This window comes from Pleurodeles waltl, chromosome 6, assembly GCF_031143425.1.
Source record: "Pleurodeles waltl isolate 20211129_DDA chromosome 6, aPleWal1.hap1.20221129, whole genome shotgun sequence".
Classification (NCBI taxonomy): domain Eukaryota; kingdom Metazoa; phylum Chordata; class Amphibia; order Caudata; family Salamandridae; genus Pleurodeles; species Pleurodeles waltl.
The window spans coordinates 826,784,464-826,807,592 of record NC_090445.1 but is presented as its reverse complement, the minus strand read 5'-3'; the positions used below and the strand labels follow the sequence as shown (position 1 = coordinate 826,807,592).

Sequence of the window (23,129 nt, the reverse complement as noted above, 5' to 3'; positions counted from 1 at the left end):
CCAAAACAATATGCCCACTCCAGTCCAATCCACCCCATCCCACTCCCCCACCCCATCCCACTCCCATTCCAACCCACCCCACTACTCCAGTCTTCCCCACTCCAATCCAAAAGAATCTGTCCCACCCCAATCTGCCCCAATCCAAAACAATATGCCCACTCCAGTCCAGTCCACCCGACTCCAGCCCAACTCACCCCACTCCAAACCACCCCATCCCACTCCCATCCAATCCACCCCAAACCAACCCAATCCACCTCACACCAATCCACCCTAATACAATCTGCCCCCCTCCAGTCTGCTCAATCCTATCCAAAGCAATCTGGTCCACTCCAGTCTGCCGCACTCCAATCCAAAGCAATCTGTCCCACTTCTATCTGCCCACTCCAATCGCTTCCATTCCAACCCAAAACAATCCGCCCCACTCCAATTTTCCCCCAACCAATCAATAAACAATCTGCCCCACTTCCGTCTGCCCCATTTCAATTCAAAACAACCTGCTCCAGTCCAATCCATTTCAGTCTGCACCACTCTAATCTGCCCTACTTTAATTGAGAACAACCTGCCCCACTCCACCCTGCCCCACTCCACCCTGCCCCACTCCATCCTGCCCCACTCCACCCTGTCCCACTCCAGTCCAAAACAAGCGACTCCAATCATAAACAGTCTGCTCCGCTCCAATCCACTTCATCCCAATCATATCCACCCCACTGAATTCCAATTCACCCCACTCCAATCCAGTCCACCCCACACCAATCCAATCCACCCCAGTCCACTCTTCCCCACTCCAATCCAACACACCTCATTCCAGTCCACCCCACTACCGTCCACTCTAACCCACTCCCCTCTAATACACACAGTTCAATCCACCCCACTAAACTCCAGTCCACCCCAGTCCAGTTCAATCCACCCCACTCCAATCCAGTCCATACCAAACCACCCCACTCCAATCAAGTCATTTGCTACCCAATCACCTCACTCCAATCCAGTCCACCCATGTACCCCTGTCCATCCCACTCCAAAACAATTCACTTTAATCCACCCCACCCCAGTCAAGTCCAAATTGATCCACCCTACTTCAGCCCAATCCACCACACTCCAGACCACCTTAATCTACCTCACTCCAATCCAGTGTATCCTTCCCCAGTCAATCCACCCATACCAATCCAAACTACCCCATACCAATCCACCCCACCCCAATTTAATCCACCCCATTTCAATTCAATGTACCCCAATTCAATCCAGTCCACCCCAACTCAATCAAATCCACCCCAACACAATCGAATCCATCCCACCCTAATCCAATCCACCCCACCCCATCCAATCCACAGTGCTCAATCAAATATACCCCAACCTTATCTACCCCAATCAATCCACCTCACTCCAATCCACCCCACGACACCCCACGCCAATCAGATACACCCCACTCCAGTGCACTCCAATCCAATTCACTCTGCATCAGTCCAGTTCACCTCACCTCAGTGCAATCCACCCCAGCCCAATCCACCTGACTCCAATCCAAGCCACCTTACTCCACTCCAGTCCACCACTATCAGTCCACCCCAACCCACCCCATTTCACTCCAATCTACCGCACTCCAATCCACCTCACTCCCATCCAATCTACCCTAATCCACCCCACCCAATCCCAGTTCAATCTGCCACACTCCAATCCATCTACCCTACCCTATTCCAATGCTCTCCACTCCTATCCACCCCACAACAATCCATCCCATCCCAGTTCAGTCCACCCCACTCTAATCCACTGCATACACCCCAGTCCAATCCAACACACCCCACCAAAATCCAATCTACCCAACCCAGTCTATCCCACTGCAGCCCACCACACCCCAATCCACCCACCCCTTTTCAATCCACCCACTCCAGTACACCCCACCTCACTCCAATCCACTACACCCCATTCCAATCTACCCCACTCACTCAAATCCACCACACTTGACTCCAATCTTCCCACTCTATCCCAATCCAGTCCATCCAGCCCGTCCCACTTCAATCCATCCAGCCCACCTCAATCCACTCCAATCCAATCTACTCCATTCCAAACCTATCCACCCTACTCCAGGCAATCCAGTCTACTGTACTCTAGTCCAGTCCAACACACTCCAGTCTAATCTAATCACCCTACTCCATTCCACTACAGTCCACTCCACCCCAGCCCTATCACTCCATTCCAAACCACCCACCCCAATCCAGTCTACACCAACTCTCACCAATCCACCCCACTCAATCTACCTCCCTTAACCCCAGTCTAATCTGCCCCACTGTCCTCCAATCCAATCCACCCACTACCTCATTCCACTCCACCCTATTCCACCCCCACTCCACTCTACGACACTCTGTCACTGAACCATGGAACTCTACTCCCCTCTTCTCAACTCTCTGACCCTCTACTCCTCTTACTTCCCCAAGCCACTAACTTTTAGCCATGCTGAACAAGAGCCGCACCGGTGTATAACATGACAAAACACATTGCCAAAGCCTGTAGCTCTTGTATGGGCGAGACCTGTTGACTTTGTCAGTGCTTGTCTTGGAATGTGCCTAGCTATGGAATTTGAGAACTAGCTCTGCCGGAACCAGGGCAAAGTTAGCAAACCTGTAGATTTATAAACATTAGACACCTAGGAGATTCCAAGGTGGGTGACTTGTGTAGCTCCCACCAGGGTTTCCTTCCCAGAAGCCGTGACAAACGTCAAATGTTGACTTAAAAACACATTTCTCTCACATTTCAGTGATGAAAAGTTCTGGAATCTGCAGGGAGCAACTCAATACCAACTATTCCCTCAGGCCTCTCAATACAAATGGTGCCTCATTTGTGAGGGTAGGGGTAGTACCCACGACAGGAAAGGCTTTCAAAATGCAACATGGACAAATCACATTTTTCCAAGGAAAACTGACCCCTTTTTTTTGGAATGTGCCTAGCTGTGGATTTTGGGCCCTATCTCACCTGGCACATAGAGAAACCCAGCAAACCTGCACATTTTTTAAATCTAGACATCTGGGGCAATCCAGGGTATGAAGACTGGTGTGGCTCTCACCAGGTTTTCCGAATCAGAACACCTTGCAAACCTCAAACTTCAACGAAAAAGCACATTGCGTCTTCGACCCCGCCCTTTTGCGGGAATTAGGCCCACCCATGCACTTGAGACACCATTTTTATCAGGAGGTATATGGGAACTCTGGGTAGCAGGAAGTATGCGTCTCCCAGCAGATTCCAAGACTTTGAGGGATCCACATGAGCCATCCTAGAGTTCCCCTAGTGTCTAGTTTATGAAAATATCTAGAGTTGGTAGATATTCCCTTGAGACAATGTACACCCTGGCAGAGAAGACCAACATTACTGCACAACTATCTACTCCTCAAGTACACACACATGCTGGTTGGATTTGACACAAGGGTGAATGAAAAGTTCAAAATGTAAATTTTATTAACAAAAGATTTTACAAAAATGAAATTCACTGTTAATAACTAAAAGTTCAGAGTGCTGAACCAGTGACTCGCAACTCATGAGCTGTAAAGCCATGTCAAAGCATCAGCCACTTAACAGGCCATTCACACACCTTTCATGCGTCTCACACACACAAAACTATTCACACCACTTCCATGGGCTAACACATTACAACACTCATAACAAACAGCCATTCAAAGGCCTATCACTTTCATTCGCCCACAGGGCTGACACAGCAATCTTACCACCTGGCAGCTGACGAGTGTGTGTCCTGGTGTTTGGCTGGCAATGTGTGTGTAGAGACCAGCAATAAGTCACTACACACTCGCTGCCAGTCAAATGCTAGCTCACACACTGCAAGGCACAAGCCAACTACACATGCCACCAGCTCACACACCACCAGCCAGATGCCAGTACAGACGGGGGTGGGCGTCAGGGGGAGTGTGTGTGTGTCTGTCACAACACACACACTGGAAGTTAAATGCTAGTCCACCAGCCAAGTGCCAGTCCCAACACACTGCCAGTCCACGCACACTGCAACCAAACACAAGTCCACACACACTTACAGTCAAATGCCAGTCCGCACACACCACCATCACAATTTGTAAGAAAAGAAAACACAAACCTATTTGAAGGAGATGAAAAAACAATTATGACTACAAATACAACAAGTCTAACTAAATACATCAAACAATTGCCAACCATGAAACTGAACAAAAAAATATGAAACAATACAGACCAGTCAGTTCACTTTTACTCTCATGGTTGCTCCCACTACTTGGGTTGCAAGTGGTACGATTTAGAACATGTGGCACCATAGCCCAAGATTAGGGGGGATATTGGGGCAGTACTTATTACTGTCCTTTAACATGCCTCTTCGAGCACACAGACTCTACATATCTTACAGAAAAAGTGTTTTTAGGTGTGGGAGGAATGTAATCAAGAAAGTAGCGATCTTTCAATTTAGCCACTTTTTCCACTACTTCAACTCTAGGAACAGTTGTCTGCTCAGCTACAACAAAGCTGCCTACTACAGACTGCCAAAACTACATGTAAGTTATCTTTGATGAAAGAACTTCACCTCTGACTGTTTGGGGTCAGGTTGCTCAAGTGTGCAAACCTGTGTGCATTTTAGACTACAAAAAGCACATGGGTGGTGCAGAAAGAGTTGATCAAAGGTTGGAGCCTTACAGTGCTGTTCTTAAGTCAAACATTCAGTATAAGAAGTTGGCTGTTCATTTGTTTCATTTGACAACCTTCAATGTATTCAGGGATTGTTCTCCAGACTCAAAGATGACTTTTGTTCAATTTCAGCAGTCTGTAATAGGGGTTAAAAAAGCCTTCAAAGTGATATGGTTGTGTTTGTCTTTCCAGGTTTTGTTAGTTTTTATATTGATACCTTCCGTTAGCTTTGCCTATGTTCACAACAGTCACTTTGTTATGTCCTAACTTATTCTGTGTTCTTTTTTTTACCAGAGCTTTGCATAGAGATATTTTATCAATTCAATTAATAAAATATGTTGTATGCCCAGCCTCCTATTCCTGTGTGTGAACACTAGGGATGCTAACTTACCAAGCTTCACTGCATCTTAGGGACATCTACATTTTACACTTCACTGCATCTCAGGCCCACGCCAGAGAGGTGCTAATGTACAACACAGGAGTACCACTTCGAGTCCAGGCCACCTGAATGCATTTTCGGAAATGAACCAACCACAGTACTCCCTCCTAGGATTCTAATCTACTACACTGCCTACCTGCATTCCATTCTACAGAAACTAACTCATCAGTTTGCGCTTAATCTATTGACGCTGGCACCCAAACTGCACCAAATCATAGAGACATTAACCCTACATGTTATTAGAGGCCTAGTGGTATGGCATTAGTATAGTGCACTGCATCTGCATCTTTAGGACCCTAACCAACCACACGATGTTGTACATAAAGTTTGCATTGCTGCCTCTACTACCACTTTGTTTAAAGAAAATATGTTGAAGGCACCTAACATGTAGTTTCTGCCGTTGTATGCAGTTTGGAAGCTGTATAAAAGGAATGTGACAACTGTATGGAGAGGGGGCATTACATTTTGTGATGTAGTGCAGTGTGGCTAGTTCAATGCTGCTTTGTAAAACACATCTGTCTTTTGTGCTGTAGATAACGTTTATTTATACTCAAATAAACGAATGTCTACAGAGAGTTGTTTTATTTGGTATAATTCCAAGAAGCTCAGGTTGTGGTAGCAACTTGTAGTCCCATTACCACATTCCAACTGGTGTCTCAAGCAATGGTAGTTGGTAAACTTTGGAAATGGAGGTGTAAGTACCTGCCTAAAATTGAACCAACAACCTGACATCATTTAGGAGATTCCAGAGGATTCTCCTTTGGAGACATTTTAAAATGGCAGGGGTTAAAGGTGCATTTTAGCGCATAATTTTTTATGTTAACTCACTTCAAAACCAAAGGATGTGAAGGAGCAGTAATGTGTTTATGCAGTGTTACATTTTATTTATACAGCATCTCTTTATTCATGTTTTCCATTTTGCCCCTTCCAAGTAGATTTGGTGTAACCATTTTGTCTGAACCATGAAGTTGCCAGTTTCTGAAAATACAGACAATTCACTATGAAATGTAAGATTTCCTTTTTAGATAACCAACCACAATGTCCCCAGACAAAAGCTTATCATTTTCATGAAAAAGTGTATCTTTGTTCAGAAATACAAGGGTTTTGGTGATGGTTTATACGTTTACCTCCCAAACAATAGCATATCACATAGTCTTACTGTCGCACAAGGACAGATTCCTCGTTTCAAGCCCATTTATTTGTTAGACCTGCATGCGGATCCTTTCATCAATTCTGACTTCATTTCATATTAGTTGGAGGTTCAAGGTCTACATAACTGAAAACACCAACTGGGTGAAGACCAACTGTCTTAAGCCAAGCACTGGCTATCCCGAAATTGTGATCTTCTGGAAGAGCACTTCATTCTGGGACGCCACCTGGTGGCCAATAAAGCTAGGACAGACACCCACAACCCACGCCATGAACCTCCGGGGGTTCATAAATCAACAGCGAATTTGACATGACAACCTAAGTCAACGCTGTCACCGCCTCAGACTTCCATACCCTGAAGATGCTGAGGAAGATTTGCAAATGGAAACGTATGGTCACAGTAAGTCTAGAAAGGCACTACTGTGCTAGTGCCACCAGAATGTCAAAGATAACTACAATTGATTCTATGACATAATATTGAGGTCAGAAATATCACAGTACAAAAATATTGTGGAAAAAATATCTTGGACAAAATTATCTGATTTACATACTTGTAGTGTAAAGTACAAAAATGTTGATTACACCTATATCGACATTTCATGGGTAGGTATATATATTTAAAAGTATTTAACATTATAATAACTTTGAAAAAGGTAACTTGAAAAAACATATAAAAAGATCTATATGTAAAAAATAAATAAAGATAAATGTCATAATTTGAAAATAATGTAAAGAAGATACTTCATTAAAACAAATATTATATGTACATATATGTAATTAAAGAATACGTAAAAAATGAAATTATCCAATTATTGCAATTATTAAATCAGTATTATGAAATTTAAAAATAGCATTACAAAAATTAATATGCCAAAAAAAGTTTACAATAAAATAAACATATAAAATTAAAATATAGTATAAGATAAAATCATAAAAATACATCTGAAAAACTAAAACAAGTAAAACAAAAAAGACCACCAATTCAAAAAAACTGATATAAAAAAATCTGATAAATTTTAAGAAAAAAATAGATGTAAATTTAAAAAGGAAAGCATATTTGCAATTCCGCCGTCAAAGTAATAAACATAAAAAATGAAATAAATACCAAACAATTAAAGTCTATTCACCTCTTAACTGCAGCGATGGGCACCAGCGGACGTGCACACTCCCATTGGCCAACACTGCGGAAGACTTTAAAAGTGCTCGCACTAGAAGGTTTCCTTTTTTAGGTCAAGCGTAAGCATACAATCTCTTGTGTACTTTTAAGTATACTTCTTCTGTGGGCTTCCAGCTATTTCATTTGTTAGTTTCAATGTCATTTAAAAATCCTTGCTTGCTAGTGGTCAGTCTTGCCTCTTTGTCCCTCCTGTGTGGGAGCAGGGACCAACTACTGTACAATTACACTTTGTCCTGTTTATCTGGTCTGTAGGGGACTTTTTTTTTTTTGTATTTTGTTTCCTGCTTCTGTCCAGGAAAGCACCCCTTTTCATTTGCAGAGCATTCTTGCTCTGAGCTTAGCTGTAAACAAGGCTATCAATCAGGCTGTTATATTGGTCGCATTTGATCTTAGTGGGCTCTCTGCACCCTCTCTCACCTGCCTCGCTCTTGCCCTTCTTTGGCTTGGATTTTCTTTACCAGTTGTGCCTGCCTGTGGTTCCTGATACTGAGAGCAGGGCAGAGGATCGCTTGTACTTGCTTATATCCTAGGCACTCAACTGGACAATGTCTCCGCAATCCTTACAGACAGTGCCCACTTCTGCTCCATACTAGGATCCCAGTCGCAGCTCCATCAGTGCACCTCAGTTCATACACTCCAAGCCCTTGGCTGTGCCCATGCCAGAACCCCACACACGCTGTCTGCCAGAGCACCTCAGTTTCTGAGCTTAGTTTTAAACAAGGCTATAAATCAGGCTATTAGCTTGGTCACATTTTGTCTGCCTGCCTGTGGTTCCTGGTGCTGAGAGCAAGGGAGGATTCCTTGTAATTGCTATAACATAGCCACCCAGGGCTTATTACATCATTGTCTGCGTCTGTGTCTAAACACCACAAAATTGTTTTCCTGAACTTTGGAATAAATTGTGACGGACATTTTCTGCTTTCTTTGTCCGATGTGCCTGACCTTTACTAATTAAGCAATTTAGTGGGGTTGTAAATTAACCTGCTACCCTCACTTTTGTCCTAACAAACATACAGGAAGGCTCCCCCATACAGAGGCGCCGTCCCCTGATGTCACCTAGGAAACCTTTGTGTGGCGTCCCTGCTCTTTCAGCTCTTCTATGCAGACGCAGCTCAATCAGAACACCTCTTTGCAAGCACTCAGTGCCCAATGCTTTTCCATTGCCAGGACCCCTCACCCAGCTCTATCAGGGCTCCGCAATCCTTAGGAACAGTGCCTACTTCTGCCCCATACTGGGATCCCACTCACAGCTCCATCAGTGCACCTCGGTTCACACACTCTAAGCCCTCAGCTGTGCCAGAACCCTACACGCTGTCTGCCAGAGCACCTCAGTTCTTACAGTCAGTACACACTGCTGTTCCAGTGCTGGGTACTAGGGCACAGCTCCATCAGAGCACCTCAGTTCACACATTTCAAGCCCCTCAGCTGTGCCCACACCAGAACCCCACACATGCTGTCTGCCAGGGCACCTCAGATTCTGAGCTTAGCTGTAAACAAGGCTATAAATCAGGCTATAATCGTGGTCACATTTGGTCTACCTGCCTGTGGTCCCTGGTGCTGAGAGTAAGGGAGGATTGCTTGTGATTGCTTATATCACAGCCCCCAAGGGCTTCTAACATCAGTGTCTGCAACAAAATTAGCAGTGTTATCTGCACACCACAAAATTGTTTTCATGAACTTTGGAATAAACTGTGACTGCTTGACATTTCCTGCTTTCTTAGTCCGATGTGTCTGACCTTTCCTAATCAAGTAATTCAGTTGGGTTGTAAATTAACCCGGTACCCCCCCTTTTGTCCCATCAAGCATACAGGAAGGTTCCCCCATCAAGAGGCCCTGCCCCCAGATGTAACCTGATGTCGTCTAGAAAACATTTGTATAGCGTCCCCGCTCTTTTAGCTCTTCTACGCACATGCAGCTCAGTCAGAGCACCTCCTTCCAAACAGTCAGTGCCCACTGCTGTCCCTGTGCCGGGGGCCCTCGCCCAGCTCTACCAGGGCTCTGCAATCCTTAGGAACAGTGCCCACTTCTTCTCCAAACTGGGATCCCACACGCAGCTCCATCAGTGTACCTCAGTTCACACACTCCAAGCCCTCAGCTGTGCCAGTGCCAGAACCCCACACATGCTGTCTGCAGAGAACCTCAGTTCAGTGCAGGTTTCTTCTCTGTACTAAGGCTCACACACATGCCCTTCAGGACTCCTCACTTCTATGGTTCAAAGGCAGTGCCACTTCCATGCTGGGCCCTAATAGCATCTTCAACAGGGCACCTCCAGGCTAACAATCAGCAACACTGGCATGCCAATACTCCGTTCCACACATAGCTCCATTAACAAACCTCACTGCTGAACTTGTGTGCCCATTACTATTCCAGTACTGCAGCCCACATACAACTCTGTCAGTGCACCTCAACCCTAACCTGCAGGGCTCCATTATTCCAATACCAGGAATTACACAGCGCTCCGTTTCTCATTCCTACCCGCTGCCTTTCCGTTATTCCAGCGCTGGGCCAGGACACATATCTGTCTTTCCTTGTTTCGTTCCTCTCTTTTTTCTCCATCAGGCATTCATTCTTTAACTGTTTTTTCTCTCCCCTTCATTCTTTCTTTGTCTTTTTTATTTGCTCTTTTTTTTTACTTGGTATGCGTCCTTTCACTTTTTTTCTTTTAGATCTTTCTTCCTTCCTTTCTCTTGTGTCTTTCTTATCTTTCTCTGTCAATTCACGTTTCACTAGCAATCCCTCTTTTTCCCGTCTGTATGTGGAAGCCACAAGCTACTTGTCGGACCCAAAGTGTTGAAGGTGATTTTCCCATTCTGTGTCTGTGGAAATGTGTAATTAAATACACACACTGGTTCTTTCGCTGCTTGTTTCTCTGACCATTTCTTTTTTTCCTCTAATGTTCATTTTTCTCTTTCTTTTCACACTTCTTTCATTATTTTTTCCTCTTTATCTTTCGTTTGCTCGCTTCCTTCTCTTTTTTTTCTTTTATCTCACACGTTTGCTCTGTTTCTTCTCTTAGTTGTGTTTTCATTTTCTCATTCTTTGTTTTATTTCTTTGCAAACCCTGCTCTTTCTTCCTTTTTTCTGTTGTATTCCTTTCGCTTCTGTTTTTCTGCCCCATCCGCTTTTTCTCTTGGAGCCTAATTATCAATGGAAAAACAGGTGCAGGGGCAATGGGGCAGAGAGACCTATGTACCTCACTCAACTCTAATTATTGCTGTATTTTCTTACTGAAATGCCAGTCAGCCATTTTCCTTTCTTACTCCATGGCCCATGACAACGTTACTATGCTACTTGTCCTTTCCATCTTTACGCAAGACTCCCTCTTTCCTTTCACCCTCCAGTCCGTCCCAAATGATATTTTTGTTATGGTGTTTTGAGCATTACACTCTAATGCCCAAAGTTTATTTCTGATAAAGGTTTATATGATAATTGTGTATGTTTTAAGATAGAGGAAGGAGGTAAATGGAAGTGCTTTAGTTAAATTCTGGGCCACTGGAATTATATGTCAGGAAAAGGTGAAATTATGAGGCAGGCTTGACCAATTTATGTGGCAAGAAAAGTCCAGTAATGAATTTACAATGCCAATAACTCTAACTCAAGAAAATGCTAGACCTATTGCATTGCAAATGTTTGTTTCTTTTTAGAGGCTGGAATGTTAGGGAAAAGCTTTTCCCAGCAGCCTAAGGCTTTTTTTTGTAAATATAATCGAACATAGCACACTGACATCATCACACTGAAGAGGAAAGTGAAATGAGTTGATGTGCTCCTTTCACTTTCACTGCATCATTGCATTGGGGCATTTCTTAGCATCTAAGCACTGATTTAGACAGAAGAGGTACTACTGGAAAGGGAAGAAGTTCCCTTTTCCAATGGTATCTTTCCCTAGTGGACCCCTGCTTGGGGTTGCTGCAGGATGGCTATCCCCAGACAGGTATCTACCGACTAGGCACCAAGGATACTTTCAGAGGAGGGAAGCCCCTGCCCCCCATTGCAGTGGGCTGGTGCTCCCTTCTCCCCTCAGGGGACACATAAGAGGTCTTACCCCAATATGCTCGCCTGGGAGCATAAAGCCCACTAGACCTGAGAGAGATCTTTTTGTAGCATGTACAGTTTGGTGGTAGTGGCCCTTCCATGTATCAGGCTGAGCACCCCCCCCTACAAACTGCTAAAAAAGCAGTCTTATACCCCCATGGGGGCACATTTAGGTTAGGGTATCGAGGGCCATAGAGCCCAGGGCAAGTTTTTTTGGGACAAATGTTGAGGGTTAGGGTGACCCTCCCACACATCAGGCCGAGTCCCCAACCCCCCAAAAATACCAAAATTGCCTTTCTGACCCAGGGAGCAATTTTGGTGGTTTAATCACCAATATGCCCTACGAAGGGGCAGAAAGACCACTGAAACCCCCTGTGTTTTTGGTAAAATATTGGGTGCTGGTATGCAATTCCATTTGCGACTGCGAAAGCGGTCGCAAATGGACTCGCAGTTACCATCCACTTGGAGTGGATGGTAACCCAGTTGCAAACGGGAAGGGGTCCCCATGGGACCCCTTCCCCTTTGTGCCTGGCCTAAAAAATAATTTTTCAGAGCAGGCAGTGGTCCAATGGACCACTACCTTCCCTGAAAAATACCGAAACTAAAGGTTTCGGTTTATTTTTCAAAGTGCAGCTCGTTTTACTTTAAGGAAAACGGGTTGCACTTTGAAAAAAAAAAAACTGCTTTATTTAAAAGCAGTCACGGACATGTAGGTCTGCTGTTCCCAACAGGCCTCCATGTCAGAGAGTGCCCTGAATCGCTATGGGGTCGCAAATTGCGACCCACCTCATTAATATTAATGAGGTGGGTCTTTGCGACCCCATAGCGACTCGCAGAAGGTGTCTGAGACCCCTTTCTGCATCCCAAATTGCGACTTGCAATTTGCGAGTCGCAGGGACTCGCAAATTGCAAGTCGCAATTTGGGACTTTGCTACATCTGGCCCCAGGTTCTGAGCCTGGCATCCATTTGCCTGAAGCATCACTTTCTATGAAGGAAATTAAGCAATGTAGCACCTCTTGTCTCCAAACATTCATATCATATTTGAAGGACAAACTGCTCCCAGCGTTATGCCATGCCACAAAATCAGTTCAGTTTGCAATAATATGAATACCTCTACCGCATCACATTTGTATTTCTGAGAATTTTAAATATTCTGAATTCTGGATTGCAATTTTGAAGTGAGTGCTACGATTGTTACAGATTATTTTTCCTGGCTAATACTGATCAATTTATACGTCGTTATTAGTCAGGAATTACAAATATCAGCATTTTAATGCTCAGTTTGCCTTAGGCGGACTCCAGCTACTGCAACATTTTCTTCTGATTTGGAAGACGGTACTGAAAACTTGCCCCTTTGTGAATCTTCTTGCAGTCATAAACAATTCACTGTGAAACAAACAACGTAATCCAAGCCTCTCAAGTCCTAGATCTCCCCATTACTCGGGTTTCTCGCATTTCAGTGGTAAATGTCACATACATAAAAACTATAAGGCTGCATAATTTTCACTCAAGCATTCAAAAAGGCAAATTCTAGCCTTGTTCAATGTTTAGAGCATTTATTAAATCTTATCAAGACTCAAGGAAATTAGTTTGGTATTTTGCCGATTTGTTCACTCATCCAAAATAATTGCATGCATCTACAAGTCTACACCCTGATGCCGCCAAGCCTAACTTTGACCTTTGACTGCATCTGAGGTTATGTTAACCTGCTGCATGATTATTGTGTCTAATAGCAGTCAATTAACATTGTGTTCAGAATATTTGACAGCATTTTGTTTTTCATTATGAGCCATCAGTCGTTCTGTAATTTAATGCAATGCTCTGAAATCTCATCAATCATCTGCATATTTTTATGATATAGTACACAAATTCAATCAAATATGACAGTTTTACTTTGTTACATGCTGCAATTTATTTTTCAACAGTCATATGTTTACATTAATTTGAAAATTACATAGTCTAGCACATTAATATAGGCGTTCCTTTACATTGACGCGTTCGGCAGAAGCCAAAAGACACGAGTGGCACTGGCCTTACAGTACAGAAGTGACGTTTTCACCCACAGAATATTTTATTTTTTCATTTGTACATGGCACTGATAAAATTCACCACTCCAGATAAACATACGAGCTTACCATTTTGTATGTTTTTTTTACAAACTTTATGCCAACATTTTAACTCCTGCTGAGGACCATGCAAGTAGGCCAAGAGAAAACAATAATAACATTACTCCTACTATCAAACTATGGGGGTTCATTACAAGTGTGGCAGTCTTAAGACCGCCACATTACAACCCTTGCCGTTAGCTTGTCAGGGAACCGCCAGCTCTGCCAGGATCATGGATCCCGGCAGCCTGGCGGTGGCAGAAATAGTAATCCTCCAGGGCTGCGATGCAAGCAGCTCTTCCCTGCAGATTACAACCTTGTTCTCCGCCAGCCTTTTTATGGCAGTAACACCACCAATAAAAGGCTGGCGGAGAACTGGTGCAGAGGGTTACATGGGGGGGAGGGAGGGCCCTGCATTGTCCATGCACTGAGCATGGGCAGTGCAGGGGCACCCCTGCCCAGCACCTTTGCAGTGTTCTCTGTCTGTTTTGCAGACAGTAAACAATGCGTGGTTGCTGGTGCACTCTGCAGGCTACAGCATTGCCACCAGCTCTATTACGAGCCGGAGACAATGTTGTAACCTGTTTCCCGCTAGGCGGAGAGGCGGAAACTCATAATGACTCCATCGGGGAGGTCGACGTGTTGGCGGTGACCACCCTGTCAGGAGTTTGACAGACGGGATTTCCCATCTGCCAAACTCGATATAAGGCCCTACATATTGACCAGACGTCTTTCCTCCAACATACTTCACCTTGGTAAGGACGTATTCAGCCGATGGATTTTTATCTGGAATTAGCATTTTCCTCCAGCAAATTTAGAATTTCCTATTACCACCTACTTTATTTATTTCCAGTTCCCAAAATAGTTTGCAGCCTGTGATTGAGTTGCATGAAAGTTGTCTAAATCCATCTGGTGTCTGAAAGACTTTTCAGCAACTGAAAACAGATAAATAATGTCTTTGGTTTATTCAGAAGCGATGTAGTAGTGAGCTAAAGTCTGTCCTGGGGAGGTTCATGCATAGTGCTACCAAAGAAAGTCACCTTTAACAGTTGAATGAGATTTTCACAAACTCTTCGTGTTGTAAAGTGCAAGTTCATATAAATGTTCAGCTATATTTTACTAATCAAATGGACATTGGTGAGTAAAACAGCCCAGCAGTTTTCAAGGAAGTGCTTCAAAGATGGAATGACTGACACTTTGTGTGACTCTTTCCCTTCCGTTTCCTTTTGCCTGTGACATGCCTCTGGACTGAGATGATCTGGAGAATGCATGGCAATCATATAAGTGCTGCCAACCTATCCCATTTGAAAACCCTTTGTTAAAGGTATAATATTCGTATTTTGAGGTTTAAAGGCTAACCTTGCATTTACAATTGCTCTCTTTGTTTGTTTAGGTTGAAATAGCCCACAAACATATTGAATATCACATGAAGAAGTTTGGCTTTAAGCAGCCCAATGTGGACTTTGTTCATGGATATATTGAAAAGCTTGGTGATGCCGGCATACAGGATAAAAGCTACGACATTGTTATGTGAGTAACATTTGTTGTTTTACTATAGGCCACACAATAGTTCAATGTACACATATTTCTGTTTCAAAAGCCTCTCTTTGCCCTGTGCTATTCGTGGAGGCCTGGGATTATTTGGCAGATTTCTGTATGTATCTCTAAGGGAAAGAAATAGATCCGAGTTGTCCTATATGTGCAATATCTTGCTCCCTGTGTAGCTAAGTCCGTTTAGGTTTTGTCAGCTGTAAAGTGACTAATCTATTTTATAAGATCAGTGTTCCATAAGAATAATGTCTAAGTACTTTTCCTACAGTATCTGAATGTGAGAATGGTTAAAACTTCTCTGCGTACTCCATCTCATTCTGCAGCAAAGAATTCAACCCCATGAAGACTTGTCCAGGCTGATATTTGGAAAGCTCATTGGAATAGCAGTTTTTTAATGTCTGTGACACAGGCATGATGCCTTTCAGTTAATCCAACCATTTCTGGTTTTCAGCACTCAAGTTTCTACTCCAAAACAGAAAGTTATTGGAGCAATTAGTGGGCATTCGGGAGCCCAGAGAGGGTGGTGTTTATGCTTTCCAGAGATTTAGCTGAACTTGATCTAAGAAGTCTTTGTTAGATAGTGCAAGAACTTCGAAGAAGTCTGGTGAAAGATATTCTCATCAGTGAGATGTGTTGAAACTGGTATATTTTGAGTTTAGCGTCTAGCTGTCTCTATTCTGTCCTTATCTGGGTCAGCCAGCCGTTGCTTCTTTAAAGGGAGTGACTGAGTGGTCCCTTTGTGAATACTCTGGCAGGCCAATCATGTCCAATATGCCATAGACCTGAACCACTATGATCATATACTGGTCATATGAAATCCCAGCAGGACTAATCTGATGTCTTGATTCAGTGACTAGCTGACTCCATTTGATGGCACAAGAATCTTCTCTTCAGGTAATGAATATAAGACCCCTCAAGGACGAGTCTGCCTCTGATCCTGGTTCTCCTTCCTCCCAGGTTATGGTGGTGCTAGCATTCTCCTGCTTGGGACAGCATGGCTTCTGTATCTTATATAGTCATTGTGGCCAAAGGTTCCAAATGTTTAAAATGAAATATTCCAATCAAATGCTCTCTTTATAATTAGGTAACATCGCTAATGATTTGATAGCCATGTTGGGTTTTAGTACTAGCAACATTTCAGTTGTTATGTCTCCGTCCTACCTATTTAACTTTAGATGAGGTCATGTTTATGCTGAATCTGGGACCTTAACAACACTGCTACTTGGACCATAAACACTGCTCTTTCCCAGCACTTTTAGGATGGCTGAAATCTTCACTCATAAAAAATGAATTCCAGGACAGAGTCCTTAAATTTTCCTCTGATGGGAAGAATCATTTCAGCCCTCAAGAAATAAAGGCCCATATGTATACTCTGTTTGCGCCGGATTTGCGTCATTTTGTTTTTATGCAAATTCTGCGCAAACTTAACTCCATATTTATACTTTTGCACTAAACCCGTCTAGGGCCAAAGTTATGGAGATTGAGTCCTTTTTTGTACGTGAAAACCTACCTTGCGCTAATGACATGCAAGATAGGCGTTCCCTTGCAAAAAATGACTCTAAGGCATGTGCGCCTTATTTATCCTCCGACGTCAAAATGACGGGCCTTAAAACATGGCGCCCAGCCGGATTTGCGCCATTTTTTAACGCCTGGGTCAGGGCAGGCGTTAAGGGACCTGTGGGCTAATTTCCATGGTTGGGGACCATGGAAGCAGTCCACAGGTGCCCTTCCCTGCACCCAGGGACACCCCCGCCACCCTCACCCACTCCAGGAGGACACCCATGGATGAAGGGACCCATCCATGGTGAGTGCCGGTAAGTAATTTTTTTTTTTTTTAAGTGGCATAGGGGGCCTGACTTGGGCCCCCTTACATGCCACTGTGCCCAGTGGCCAAGCCCAGAGGACAGAAGTCCCCTGGGCATGGCCTTTGGGCAGGGGGGCATAACTCCTGTCTTTCCTAAGACAGGAGTCATTTCCATGGGGGTTGTGCGTCATACAATGGCGCAAGTCAGGTTAGAGACAATATTTTAGACTCTAACCTGACTTGCACCATTCTTTGGCGCACAACCCACAGTCTTCCCTTCGCCTCCGCTGCCCGGTTACCGTCATTTATTTTGACGCTAACCAGGCTGCAGCGCCGGCTAACGTCATTCCATAAATAAGGCACCCGGCTGGTGCGTTGGAATGGCGTTAGCCGGCGGTAAACTTTTACACGCAAATCTGCCCAAGCGCTGATTTGCATCAAAAAGTATAAATATGGGCCAAAGTGTGGAGTTCTGTCTAGTTGGACCTCATAGCAGGTCAAGGCTTTCCTGTGTTTTAAGGGCGTTCTGCCTCAAATTCTGTGTCCTAAAGGAGGTGCTTCGGGGGGATTTAATGGCGTCTCTATGGCAGCACAGGTGGTAGTAGCCATCTAGATCAACACATGGTTATGGTCTTTGGATCAACTGGACACATGCTTTCTTCTTACAGTTTCACAGACAGTCACTCAGGCTCAATCTGGGGAACCAGAACTACCAAGGAGCTAGTCTTTGCTAATCCACACCTCTCACTTAACTACCCAATAATTCTTCTGGCTTCCAGGAAATCTACACCAGGTCTTCTTGTTAGAGCAAATGGTTGCAGTTTTGCTACTAGGCCTTGCTTTAAATCCTCCGTTCACCTCTATACACCTTGGGAAATGTTATAATTTTTAATAAACAACTGGAAGTATCATGGGGCCAGGCAGACATCTGCAGAACTTCTTTGAGGGCCATTGAGACCTAGGTCTAAAAAACATGGGCGGCTCCTCCGGTGGAGGAGCGTGGCATCCCCCACCAGCAGCAGCAGATGCAATACTTTTACAGTAAAAACATAAGAAACTATTTTTCTTCTGTTTTTACTGTAAAAGAGACAGGGCCACGGGCGCGACAGGGACAGAGGGGGAGTTTACACCACTCCCCCTCAGTGCGCATGTATGTTTGGCCGGCCAAACATACATGCGCACTAGTCTCTCTCTAACACTGACCTGCGTTGCTGGATTTAAGAGAGCAGGCAGAGGCTTCCACTTTGCCTCGGAGCACCCTGGCGGGGCGCTTTGCCAAATCCTACCTCTGCTTTCATGATGCTGGCAGCATGAAGGCAGTGGTAGGATTGGAAGAAGGGCAGGCTGGGAGTCTGTGCCTGCAATGCAATACCAGAGCAGAGCGGGAACAAGGTAAGGTTTGTTTAAAAAAAAGTATTTTGCTTGTGCCCTGCCCCGTCCTTTTTCCCACCTGCTAGCCGCACCTGCTATGAAAGTGAGTTTTTTGTACTCTTCATAATGTCTCTACGTGCCATTGGGAATGCCTCCTAATTGCTTTAACTCATCAAAAAGCCTTCGGTGACATAGGACAACAGTATTTTCCCTTCAGACCTTATGCACAAGCTCTATGTTTCCACGCACCCTGACAAGAATTTTTTTCCATGGAAAATATCCGTCTTGATTAACTTTAGGCCACATTCTACTGAAGCAAAGTGAAAATTAGAACACATTCATCCTTCATTTCAAATTAAAGTTGTTGATTAATTTCCACATACATAAGGAGATATTTTCCCTATTGTTTTCTCTCTACCAATTGATGCATATTAGTGACATCAAGCTCACTCTCTGATTTTATCCGAACACAGCAAGCCAGCTCTTCATCATTTATGGTAGCACACATGAAGATAACCCTGTGTACAAAAGGAATAGGGTCAACATAAATGTAACCGTACAGGATCTGAGATTACCCCCCCTATGGGTACCCTTGACACCTTGAATGGTCTACCCATTATTACCCGCCATGAATCTGTAGATGATAGCCTCGCTGGAGACCCATTGTTAATATCCAGAATAAGCTGTAAATGTGAAAGAGTTGTATGCAAGATTACTTCTAGTTGTAACAAGACACGTTTTCTTGGCTCCTGTGTAACATTGAAATAAATGTGCACTTTTTTCATTTTATCATCTTTCTCTACTAAAAAAAAAATTCTAAAAAATATTTTGTTGATGTTGATTCATTGATTTGAATACTTATATATCTTTAGTTCCAACTGTGTGATTAACCTGTCTCCGGATAAGAGAGCTGTCCTTGGAGAGGCCTACAGAGTTCTAAAGGTAATTTAACCTTTTGTTACCCCTGGTTCCCCTAAATGAGCTTCTGGGTGAAAGGGGCTAGACCTTCTTCCCATGTTTCAACTTGCAATGCCAATGTGTGGTAAAGTAACTGGATCTGAGAGTTGTTTGTATGTGCTGGTGAATTGCCCGCCATAATAGGTCCTGGATTCTTACCCACTGTCCATATTTACCCTGCAAATTTCATCAAATACAATGAGTAAATCTGCTTTGTTTAGTAGAAAATAGAAACCTGTACATTTTGGCTCCTTGTATTTGAACATCAACAAAGCAAGCAGGGTTAGCCTAGCAATATATTAGTGTCTTCCCCTTGGACAAATCAATCTCAGTCAGTGTCCTTTGCATGAACCATGTGCTCACACTGGTGATATGGATTTTCCCCTGTTCATTCTGGTGATTCACACAGTAGGCATTCACATGCAATCCCATCCGTGCATACTCTTGTAACACACTTCTAAACAACCTTTTGTACAACATTGAGCTATGAGGGATTCCACCTACCTTCCTGGTTAATAGTTCAGCATGCCACAAACACAATCTGTCCACTATTCTATAAAAAATTAGGCACCGGACGCAGGACAGCTAAGAGAGTAACGATAAATAAAGTAGTTAGGGCTAAGAGAAGTATTCTTTGGAGAAACCTCTCTACCTCCTATTTGGGGTGAATGTGATTTACATTTTTGGTGCAAAGCCCTGTCTACAAATGTTAGTAGATAGGGCGTTTTCATCCAACATTATGGGTGGTAGCATTGGCCCGCCCATGTACACCCCTTGATGCAAAGTGCTACTTTGTGTTACTTTAGTGCTACTTTCCAGTGTGTCAGGTTTTGCAGTAGAAGGTATATCCCAAAGCAACACTTTGTGCCAGTTGTGCCACTTTTGGAGACTTTGCACTAGCGCAAACATTTGATAAATTTGGCCATTAGTGTCAAGCCTTGCAAGCTTATGCCCAATGTAAGTGCCTAATCTAAAGTCCATTGCTAGTGTTGTACATCCCCACGTTTCATCTGTTCTGTTATGGTCACAGTACAGTTTCCACTTGTTGCTTGAAATCCAGCCACTGCTCTCAGTGATCACAAGCATCTGGTTCACTCTTCTCATGCTGACCTCTGGAAATAGGCCATGTATCCGAGCATTGCCTGATTTGTTAACATATAAATAAATGAACTTACAAAAATAAAATGCAGGATCCCAAAATTGTGTCAAAATGAGGACAAGTGGTGTATTTTATAGCTCAATTTTCACATATATTTGCTAAAAAGCTGTTTGCTCAAAAAGGGCACTTTGAAAAGGGGAAGTCATGAAATATTCTAGTACTCCCAATGTACAGTTTTGGGGAAGGGCAAGGCCACACCACATCCCTTCCTAAACTAGCCTAGTGGCACTAGCCCACTCCATTTAGTCCTGGCCCCTTGATACACCTCTGTAAACAAAATTGTAGTCCAGAGATTTTCATTTGTGATTTGTTTTTTTTTGTATCATTAGAGAAGTAATTGTACTTGGGTAGTAACTGCTAATCCGGGCCTATTTTGTTTCTGGACAACATTTTTAAAAATGGTGGATGTGTTGCAGTGATAATATAATGTTTCAAGAACCATGACACCTATATACTTCAATTTGGTGTCAAAACATAGATTTTGGGGGTCAAGTAGTCTCATAGAAAAAAGAAAATAACTTCTCAGAGCAACCCTTATGCCATTTTCCAAAACGGCAGCTTTATAATGATGTGTTTTAGCCATCATATTGGTAATTGATTTTAATATTGTTTTTGTTTCAGGTTTTCTGTTGATTCAAATTTGTAAAAAATCAGCAAAGCAGATGGTAGCAGATGATCTTTACCTTCTAACAGAGTGTTGCTAACTACAAAATCTGAGGACTCCTTCAACCAAGAAAAATGTGTCATATTCCAAACTAATCAGAAAGAAAAGCTAATATCAACTGTGGCTGGACAGAAGAGAGTTTAAGGTGCTGCGGAAATACAGCAACACAAAGTTAACAAAACATTAAAACTGATGGGTAAAGAGGATCAAACATTTTATCATTGTAACAAGTGCTACAAGTTGTATACGATGGTTAAAAAAGCCTGGAACAAAATTGTCAAACAATAGCAGAAACCAGTAAATCACAACAAGAATCCGAGTCTTCTGAGAAAGTGAATACAACCAAATCCAGTGGCCATCCACTTAGAAGATCGGTGGCTACCCTTCAATGTGTTATCTGTGGTTTAGCCAGAACAAGGGCCGAAGTAATTGATGTAAAAACAAATTACTGAGTATGTGAGTCTCAAAAGGGAAACATGTTTTTCTCTGCAGCTAGTTTCTTCCAAGATGAAGTTTTCAGCAGAATAGCTGATCTTAACAGCGAGCTGAATGTATTTGCAGCAGATTTTATGCCCACCTGAACTGCATGAATGGATACATTTGAAAATATGAATGTACAACAAGCTCCCAGCGGCAACATAACTGCCCGCCTTCAGTTAGGGTTGCACTCTTTGAAAAAGCAAATTAAGTTTTAAAGCCACTCTTGAGTGCTGACTACAGGTTCACACTCAGTCAGATCAGAGAAATAATGGTCAACATTGATGAAACTATATTGATCCATAATAATGAAATGAAAAAAATTCTTGTGAGAATGTACAATGACAGAATTCGTTTTTGTCATTTAACAAAAAGAATGAGCCACTTATGGTGTTCTCAGCTGATTTGACTCCTGAAGTTCTTGCTGCCAAAATAAGATCATAGGATTCAGTAAAATCAGCAGGAACCATTTTAAGAAGCGTCCTGAAAGAATTAGATTTTGGACTTTGTGATAAATTTTGTGATGCCCCAGTGCACCTCAAATCACTGGAGTCAACAAGAATGCCTGATGTTGCATTTTTTACATCATTGTTTAATATCAGCAAAGCTGTTACAAACTAAAGTTCTTGAGTTTGGAACAGAAGCCAACAACATTGATGATGGCTTTGAAGACATAAGAGAAGAAGTGGAAGACCGTCCCATGAAACGACAGGCCAATGCTGTGCAAATGTGCTGTCTCTTCCAAATCATGTTTTATGAATTACATCATGGCAAAAAGAAAACTCCACTACACATGGACTTCCTAAGCAATCTATGACAAGTGCAAATGTAGAGAGATAATCACTTCAGTGAATAGGACTGATGTATCAAGAACTTATAATGACATAGTACAGAGCAGGAACTTGTTAGCAGCTCATGCTGTAAAATCTTGCAAATCCACTAGCACACTACTTCAAAGTCACTTTATCAGGAAAGGATTTACAATTGCAGCTTGTGACAATTTTGATTTTGAAGACAGCTCTTCTTTGTCTGGAACATCCAGCACAGTATACTGCCATGGTGCATTTTCAAGATTGTACCAATGAAGTAGCTGCTGGAAAACAAGCTGTGTCAGCTGTAGGCATAAACGAACGAAGCTGCAAATGTATAACCCAACTGCCTTGTCAATGTATGCAAAATCACTACAAGCCATCAACATGTCCCAGTCTACCAGAAAGTTACAAAGTGGCTGAGGACATGGATCTTCTTCTACCTGATGCTGTGGTCCGCAAAGCTGATTTAACTGAATTTATCATATCATTTATTCGGTTCGGACTAAAGAGTGAAGAAAGGCCAGTTCCTCCATGGGCTGGAATTCATGCTCTGATCTCCCAGAATATTGTTCCACTGAAGAAGATTGGGTTTTTACCAGTAATACCATCTCTAGTCACAAACTACGCAACAGTATACACAGCTCTAAAAAAAAAAAGGAAATTCCAAAATGTGCGTGCTTACTTTGGAAGACCAGCCTATCCTGCCAATTTTCTTTGATGAAGGTGTTTTCTGTATTGTAGCTTACATTTTGTTTTAGCAGTCCAGTAGATTTTGATAATCTTTATC

The 23,129-nt window shown here is 43.0% G+C and overlaps 1 protein-coding gene across 2 annotated transcripts in view; it reads left to right on the top strand.

Annotated features, from left to right (window-relative positions):
• The window catches only part of AS3MT (arsenite methyltransferase), a 383,350-nt gene that overhangs the window by 93,057 nt on the left and 267,164 nt on the right, over positions 1-23,129 (top strand). For both annotated transcript variants that reach the window (XM_069239493.1, XM_069239492.1), the window contains exons 5-6: positions 14,941-15,077; positions 19,146-19,215. In XM_069239493.1, coding sequence (XP_069095594.1) covers positions 14,941-15,077; positions 19,146-19,215 — 207 coding nt within the window. The remainder of the gene's footprint in view (positions 1-14,940; positions 15,078-19,145; positions 19,216-23,129) is intronic.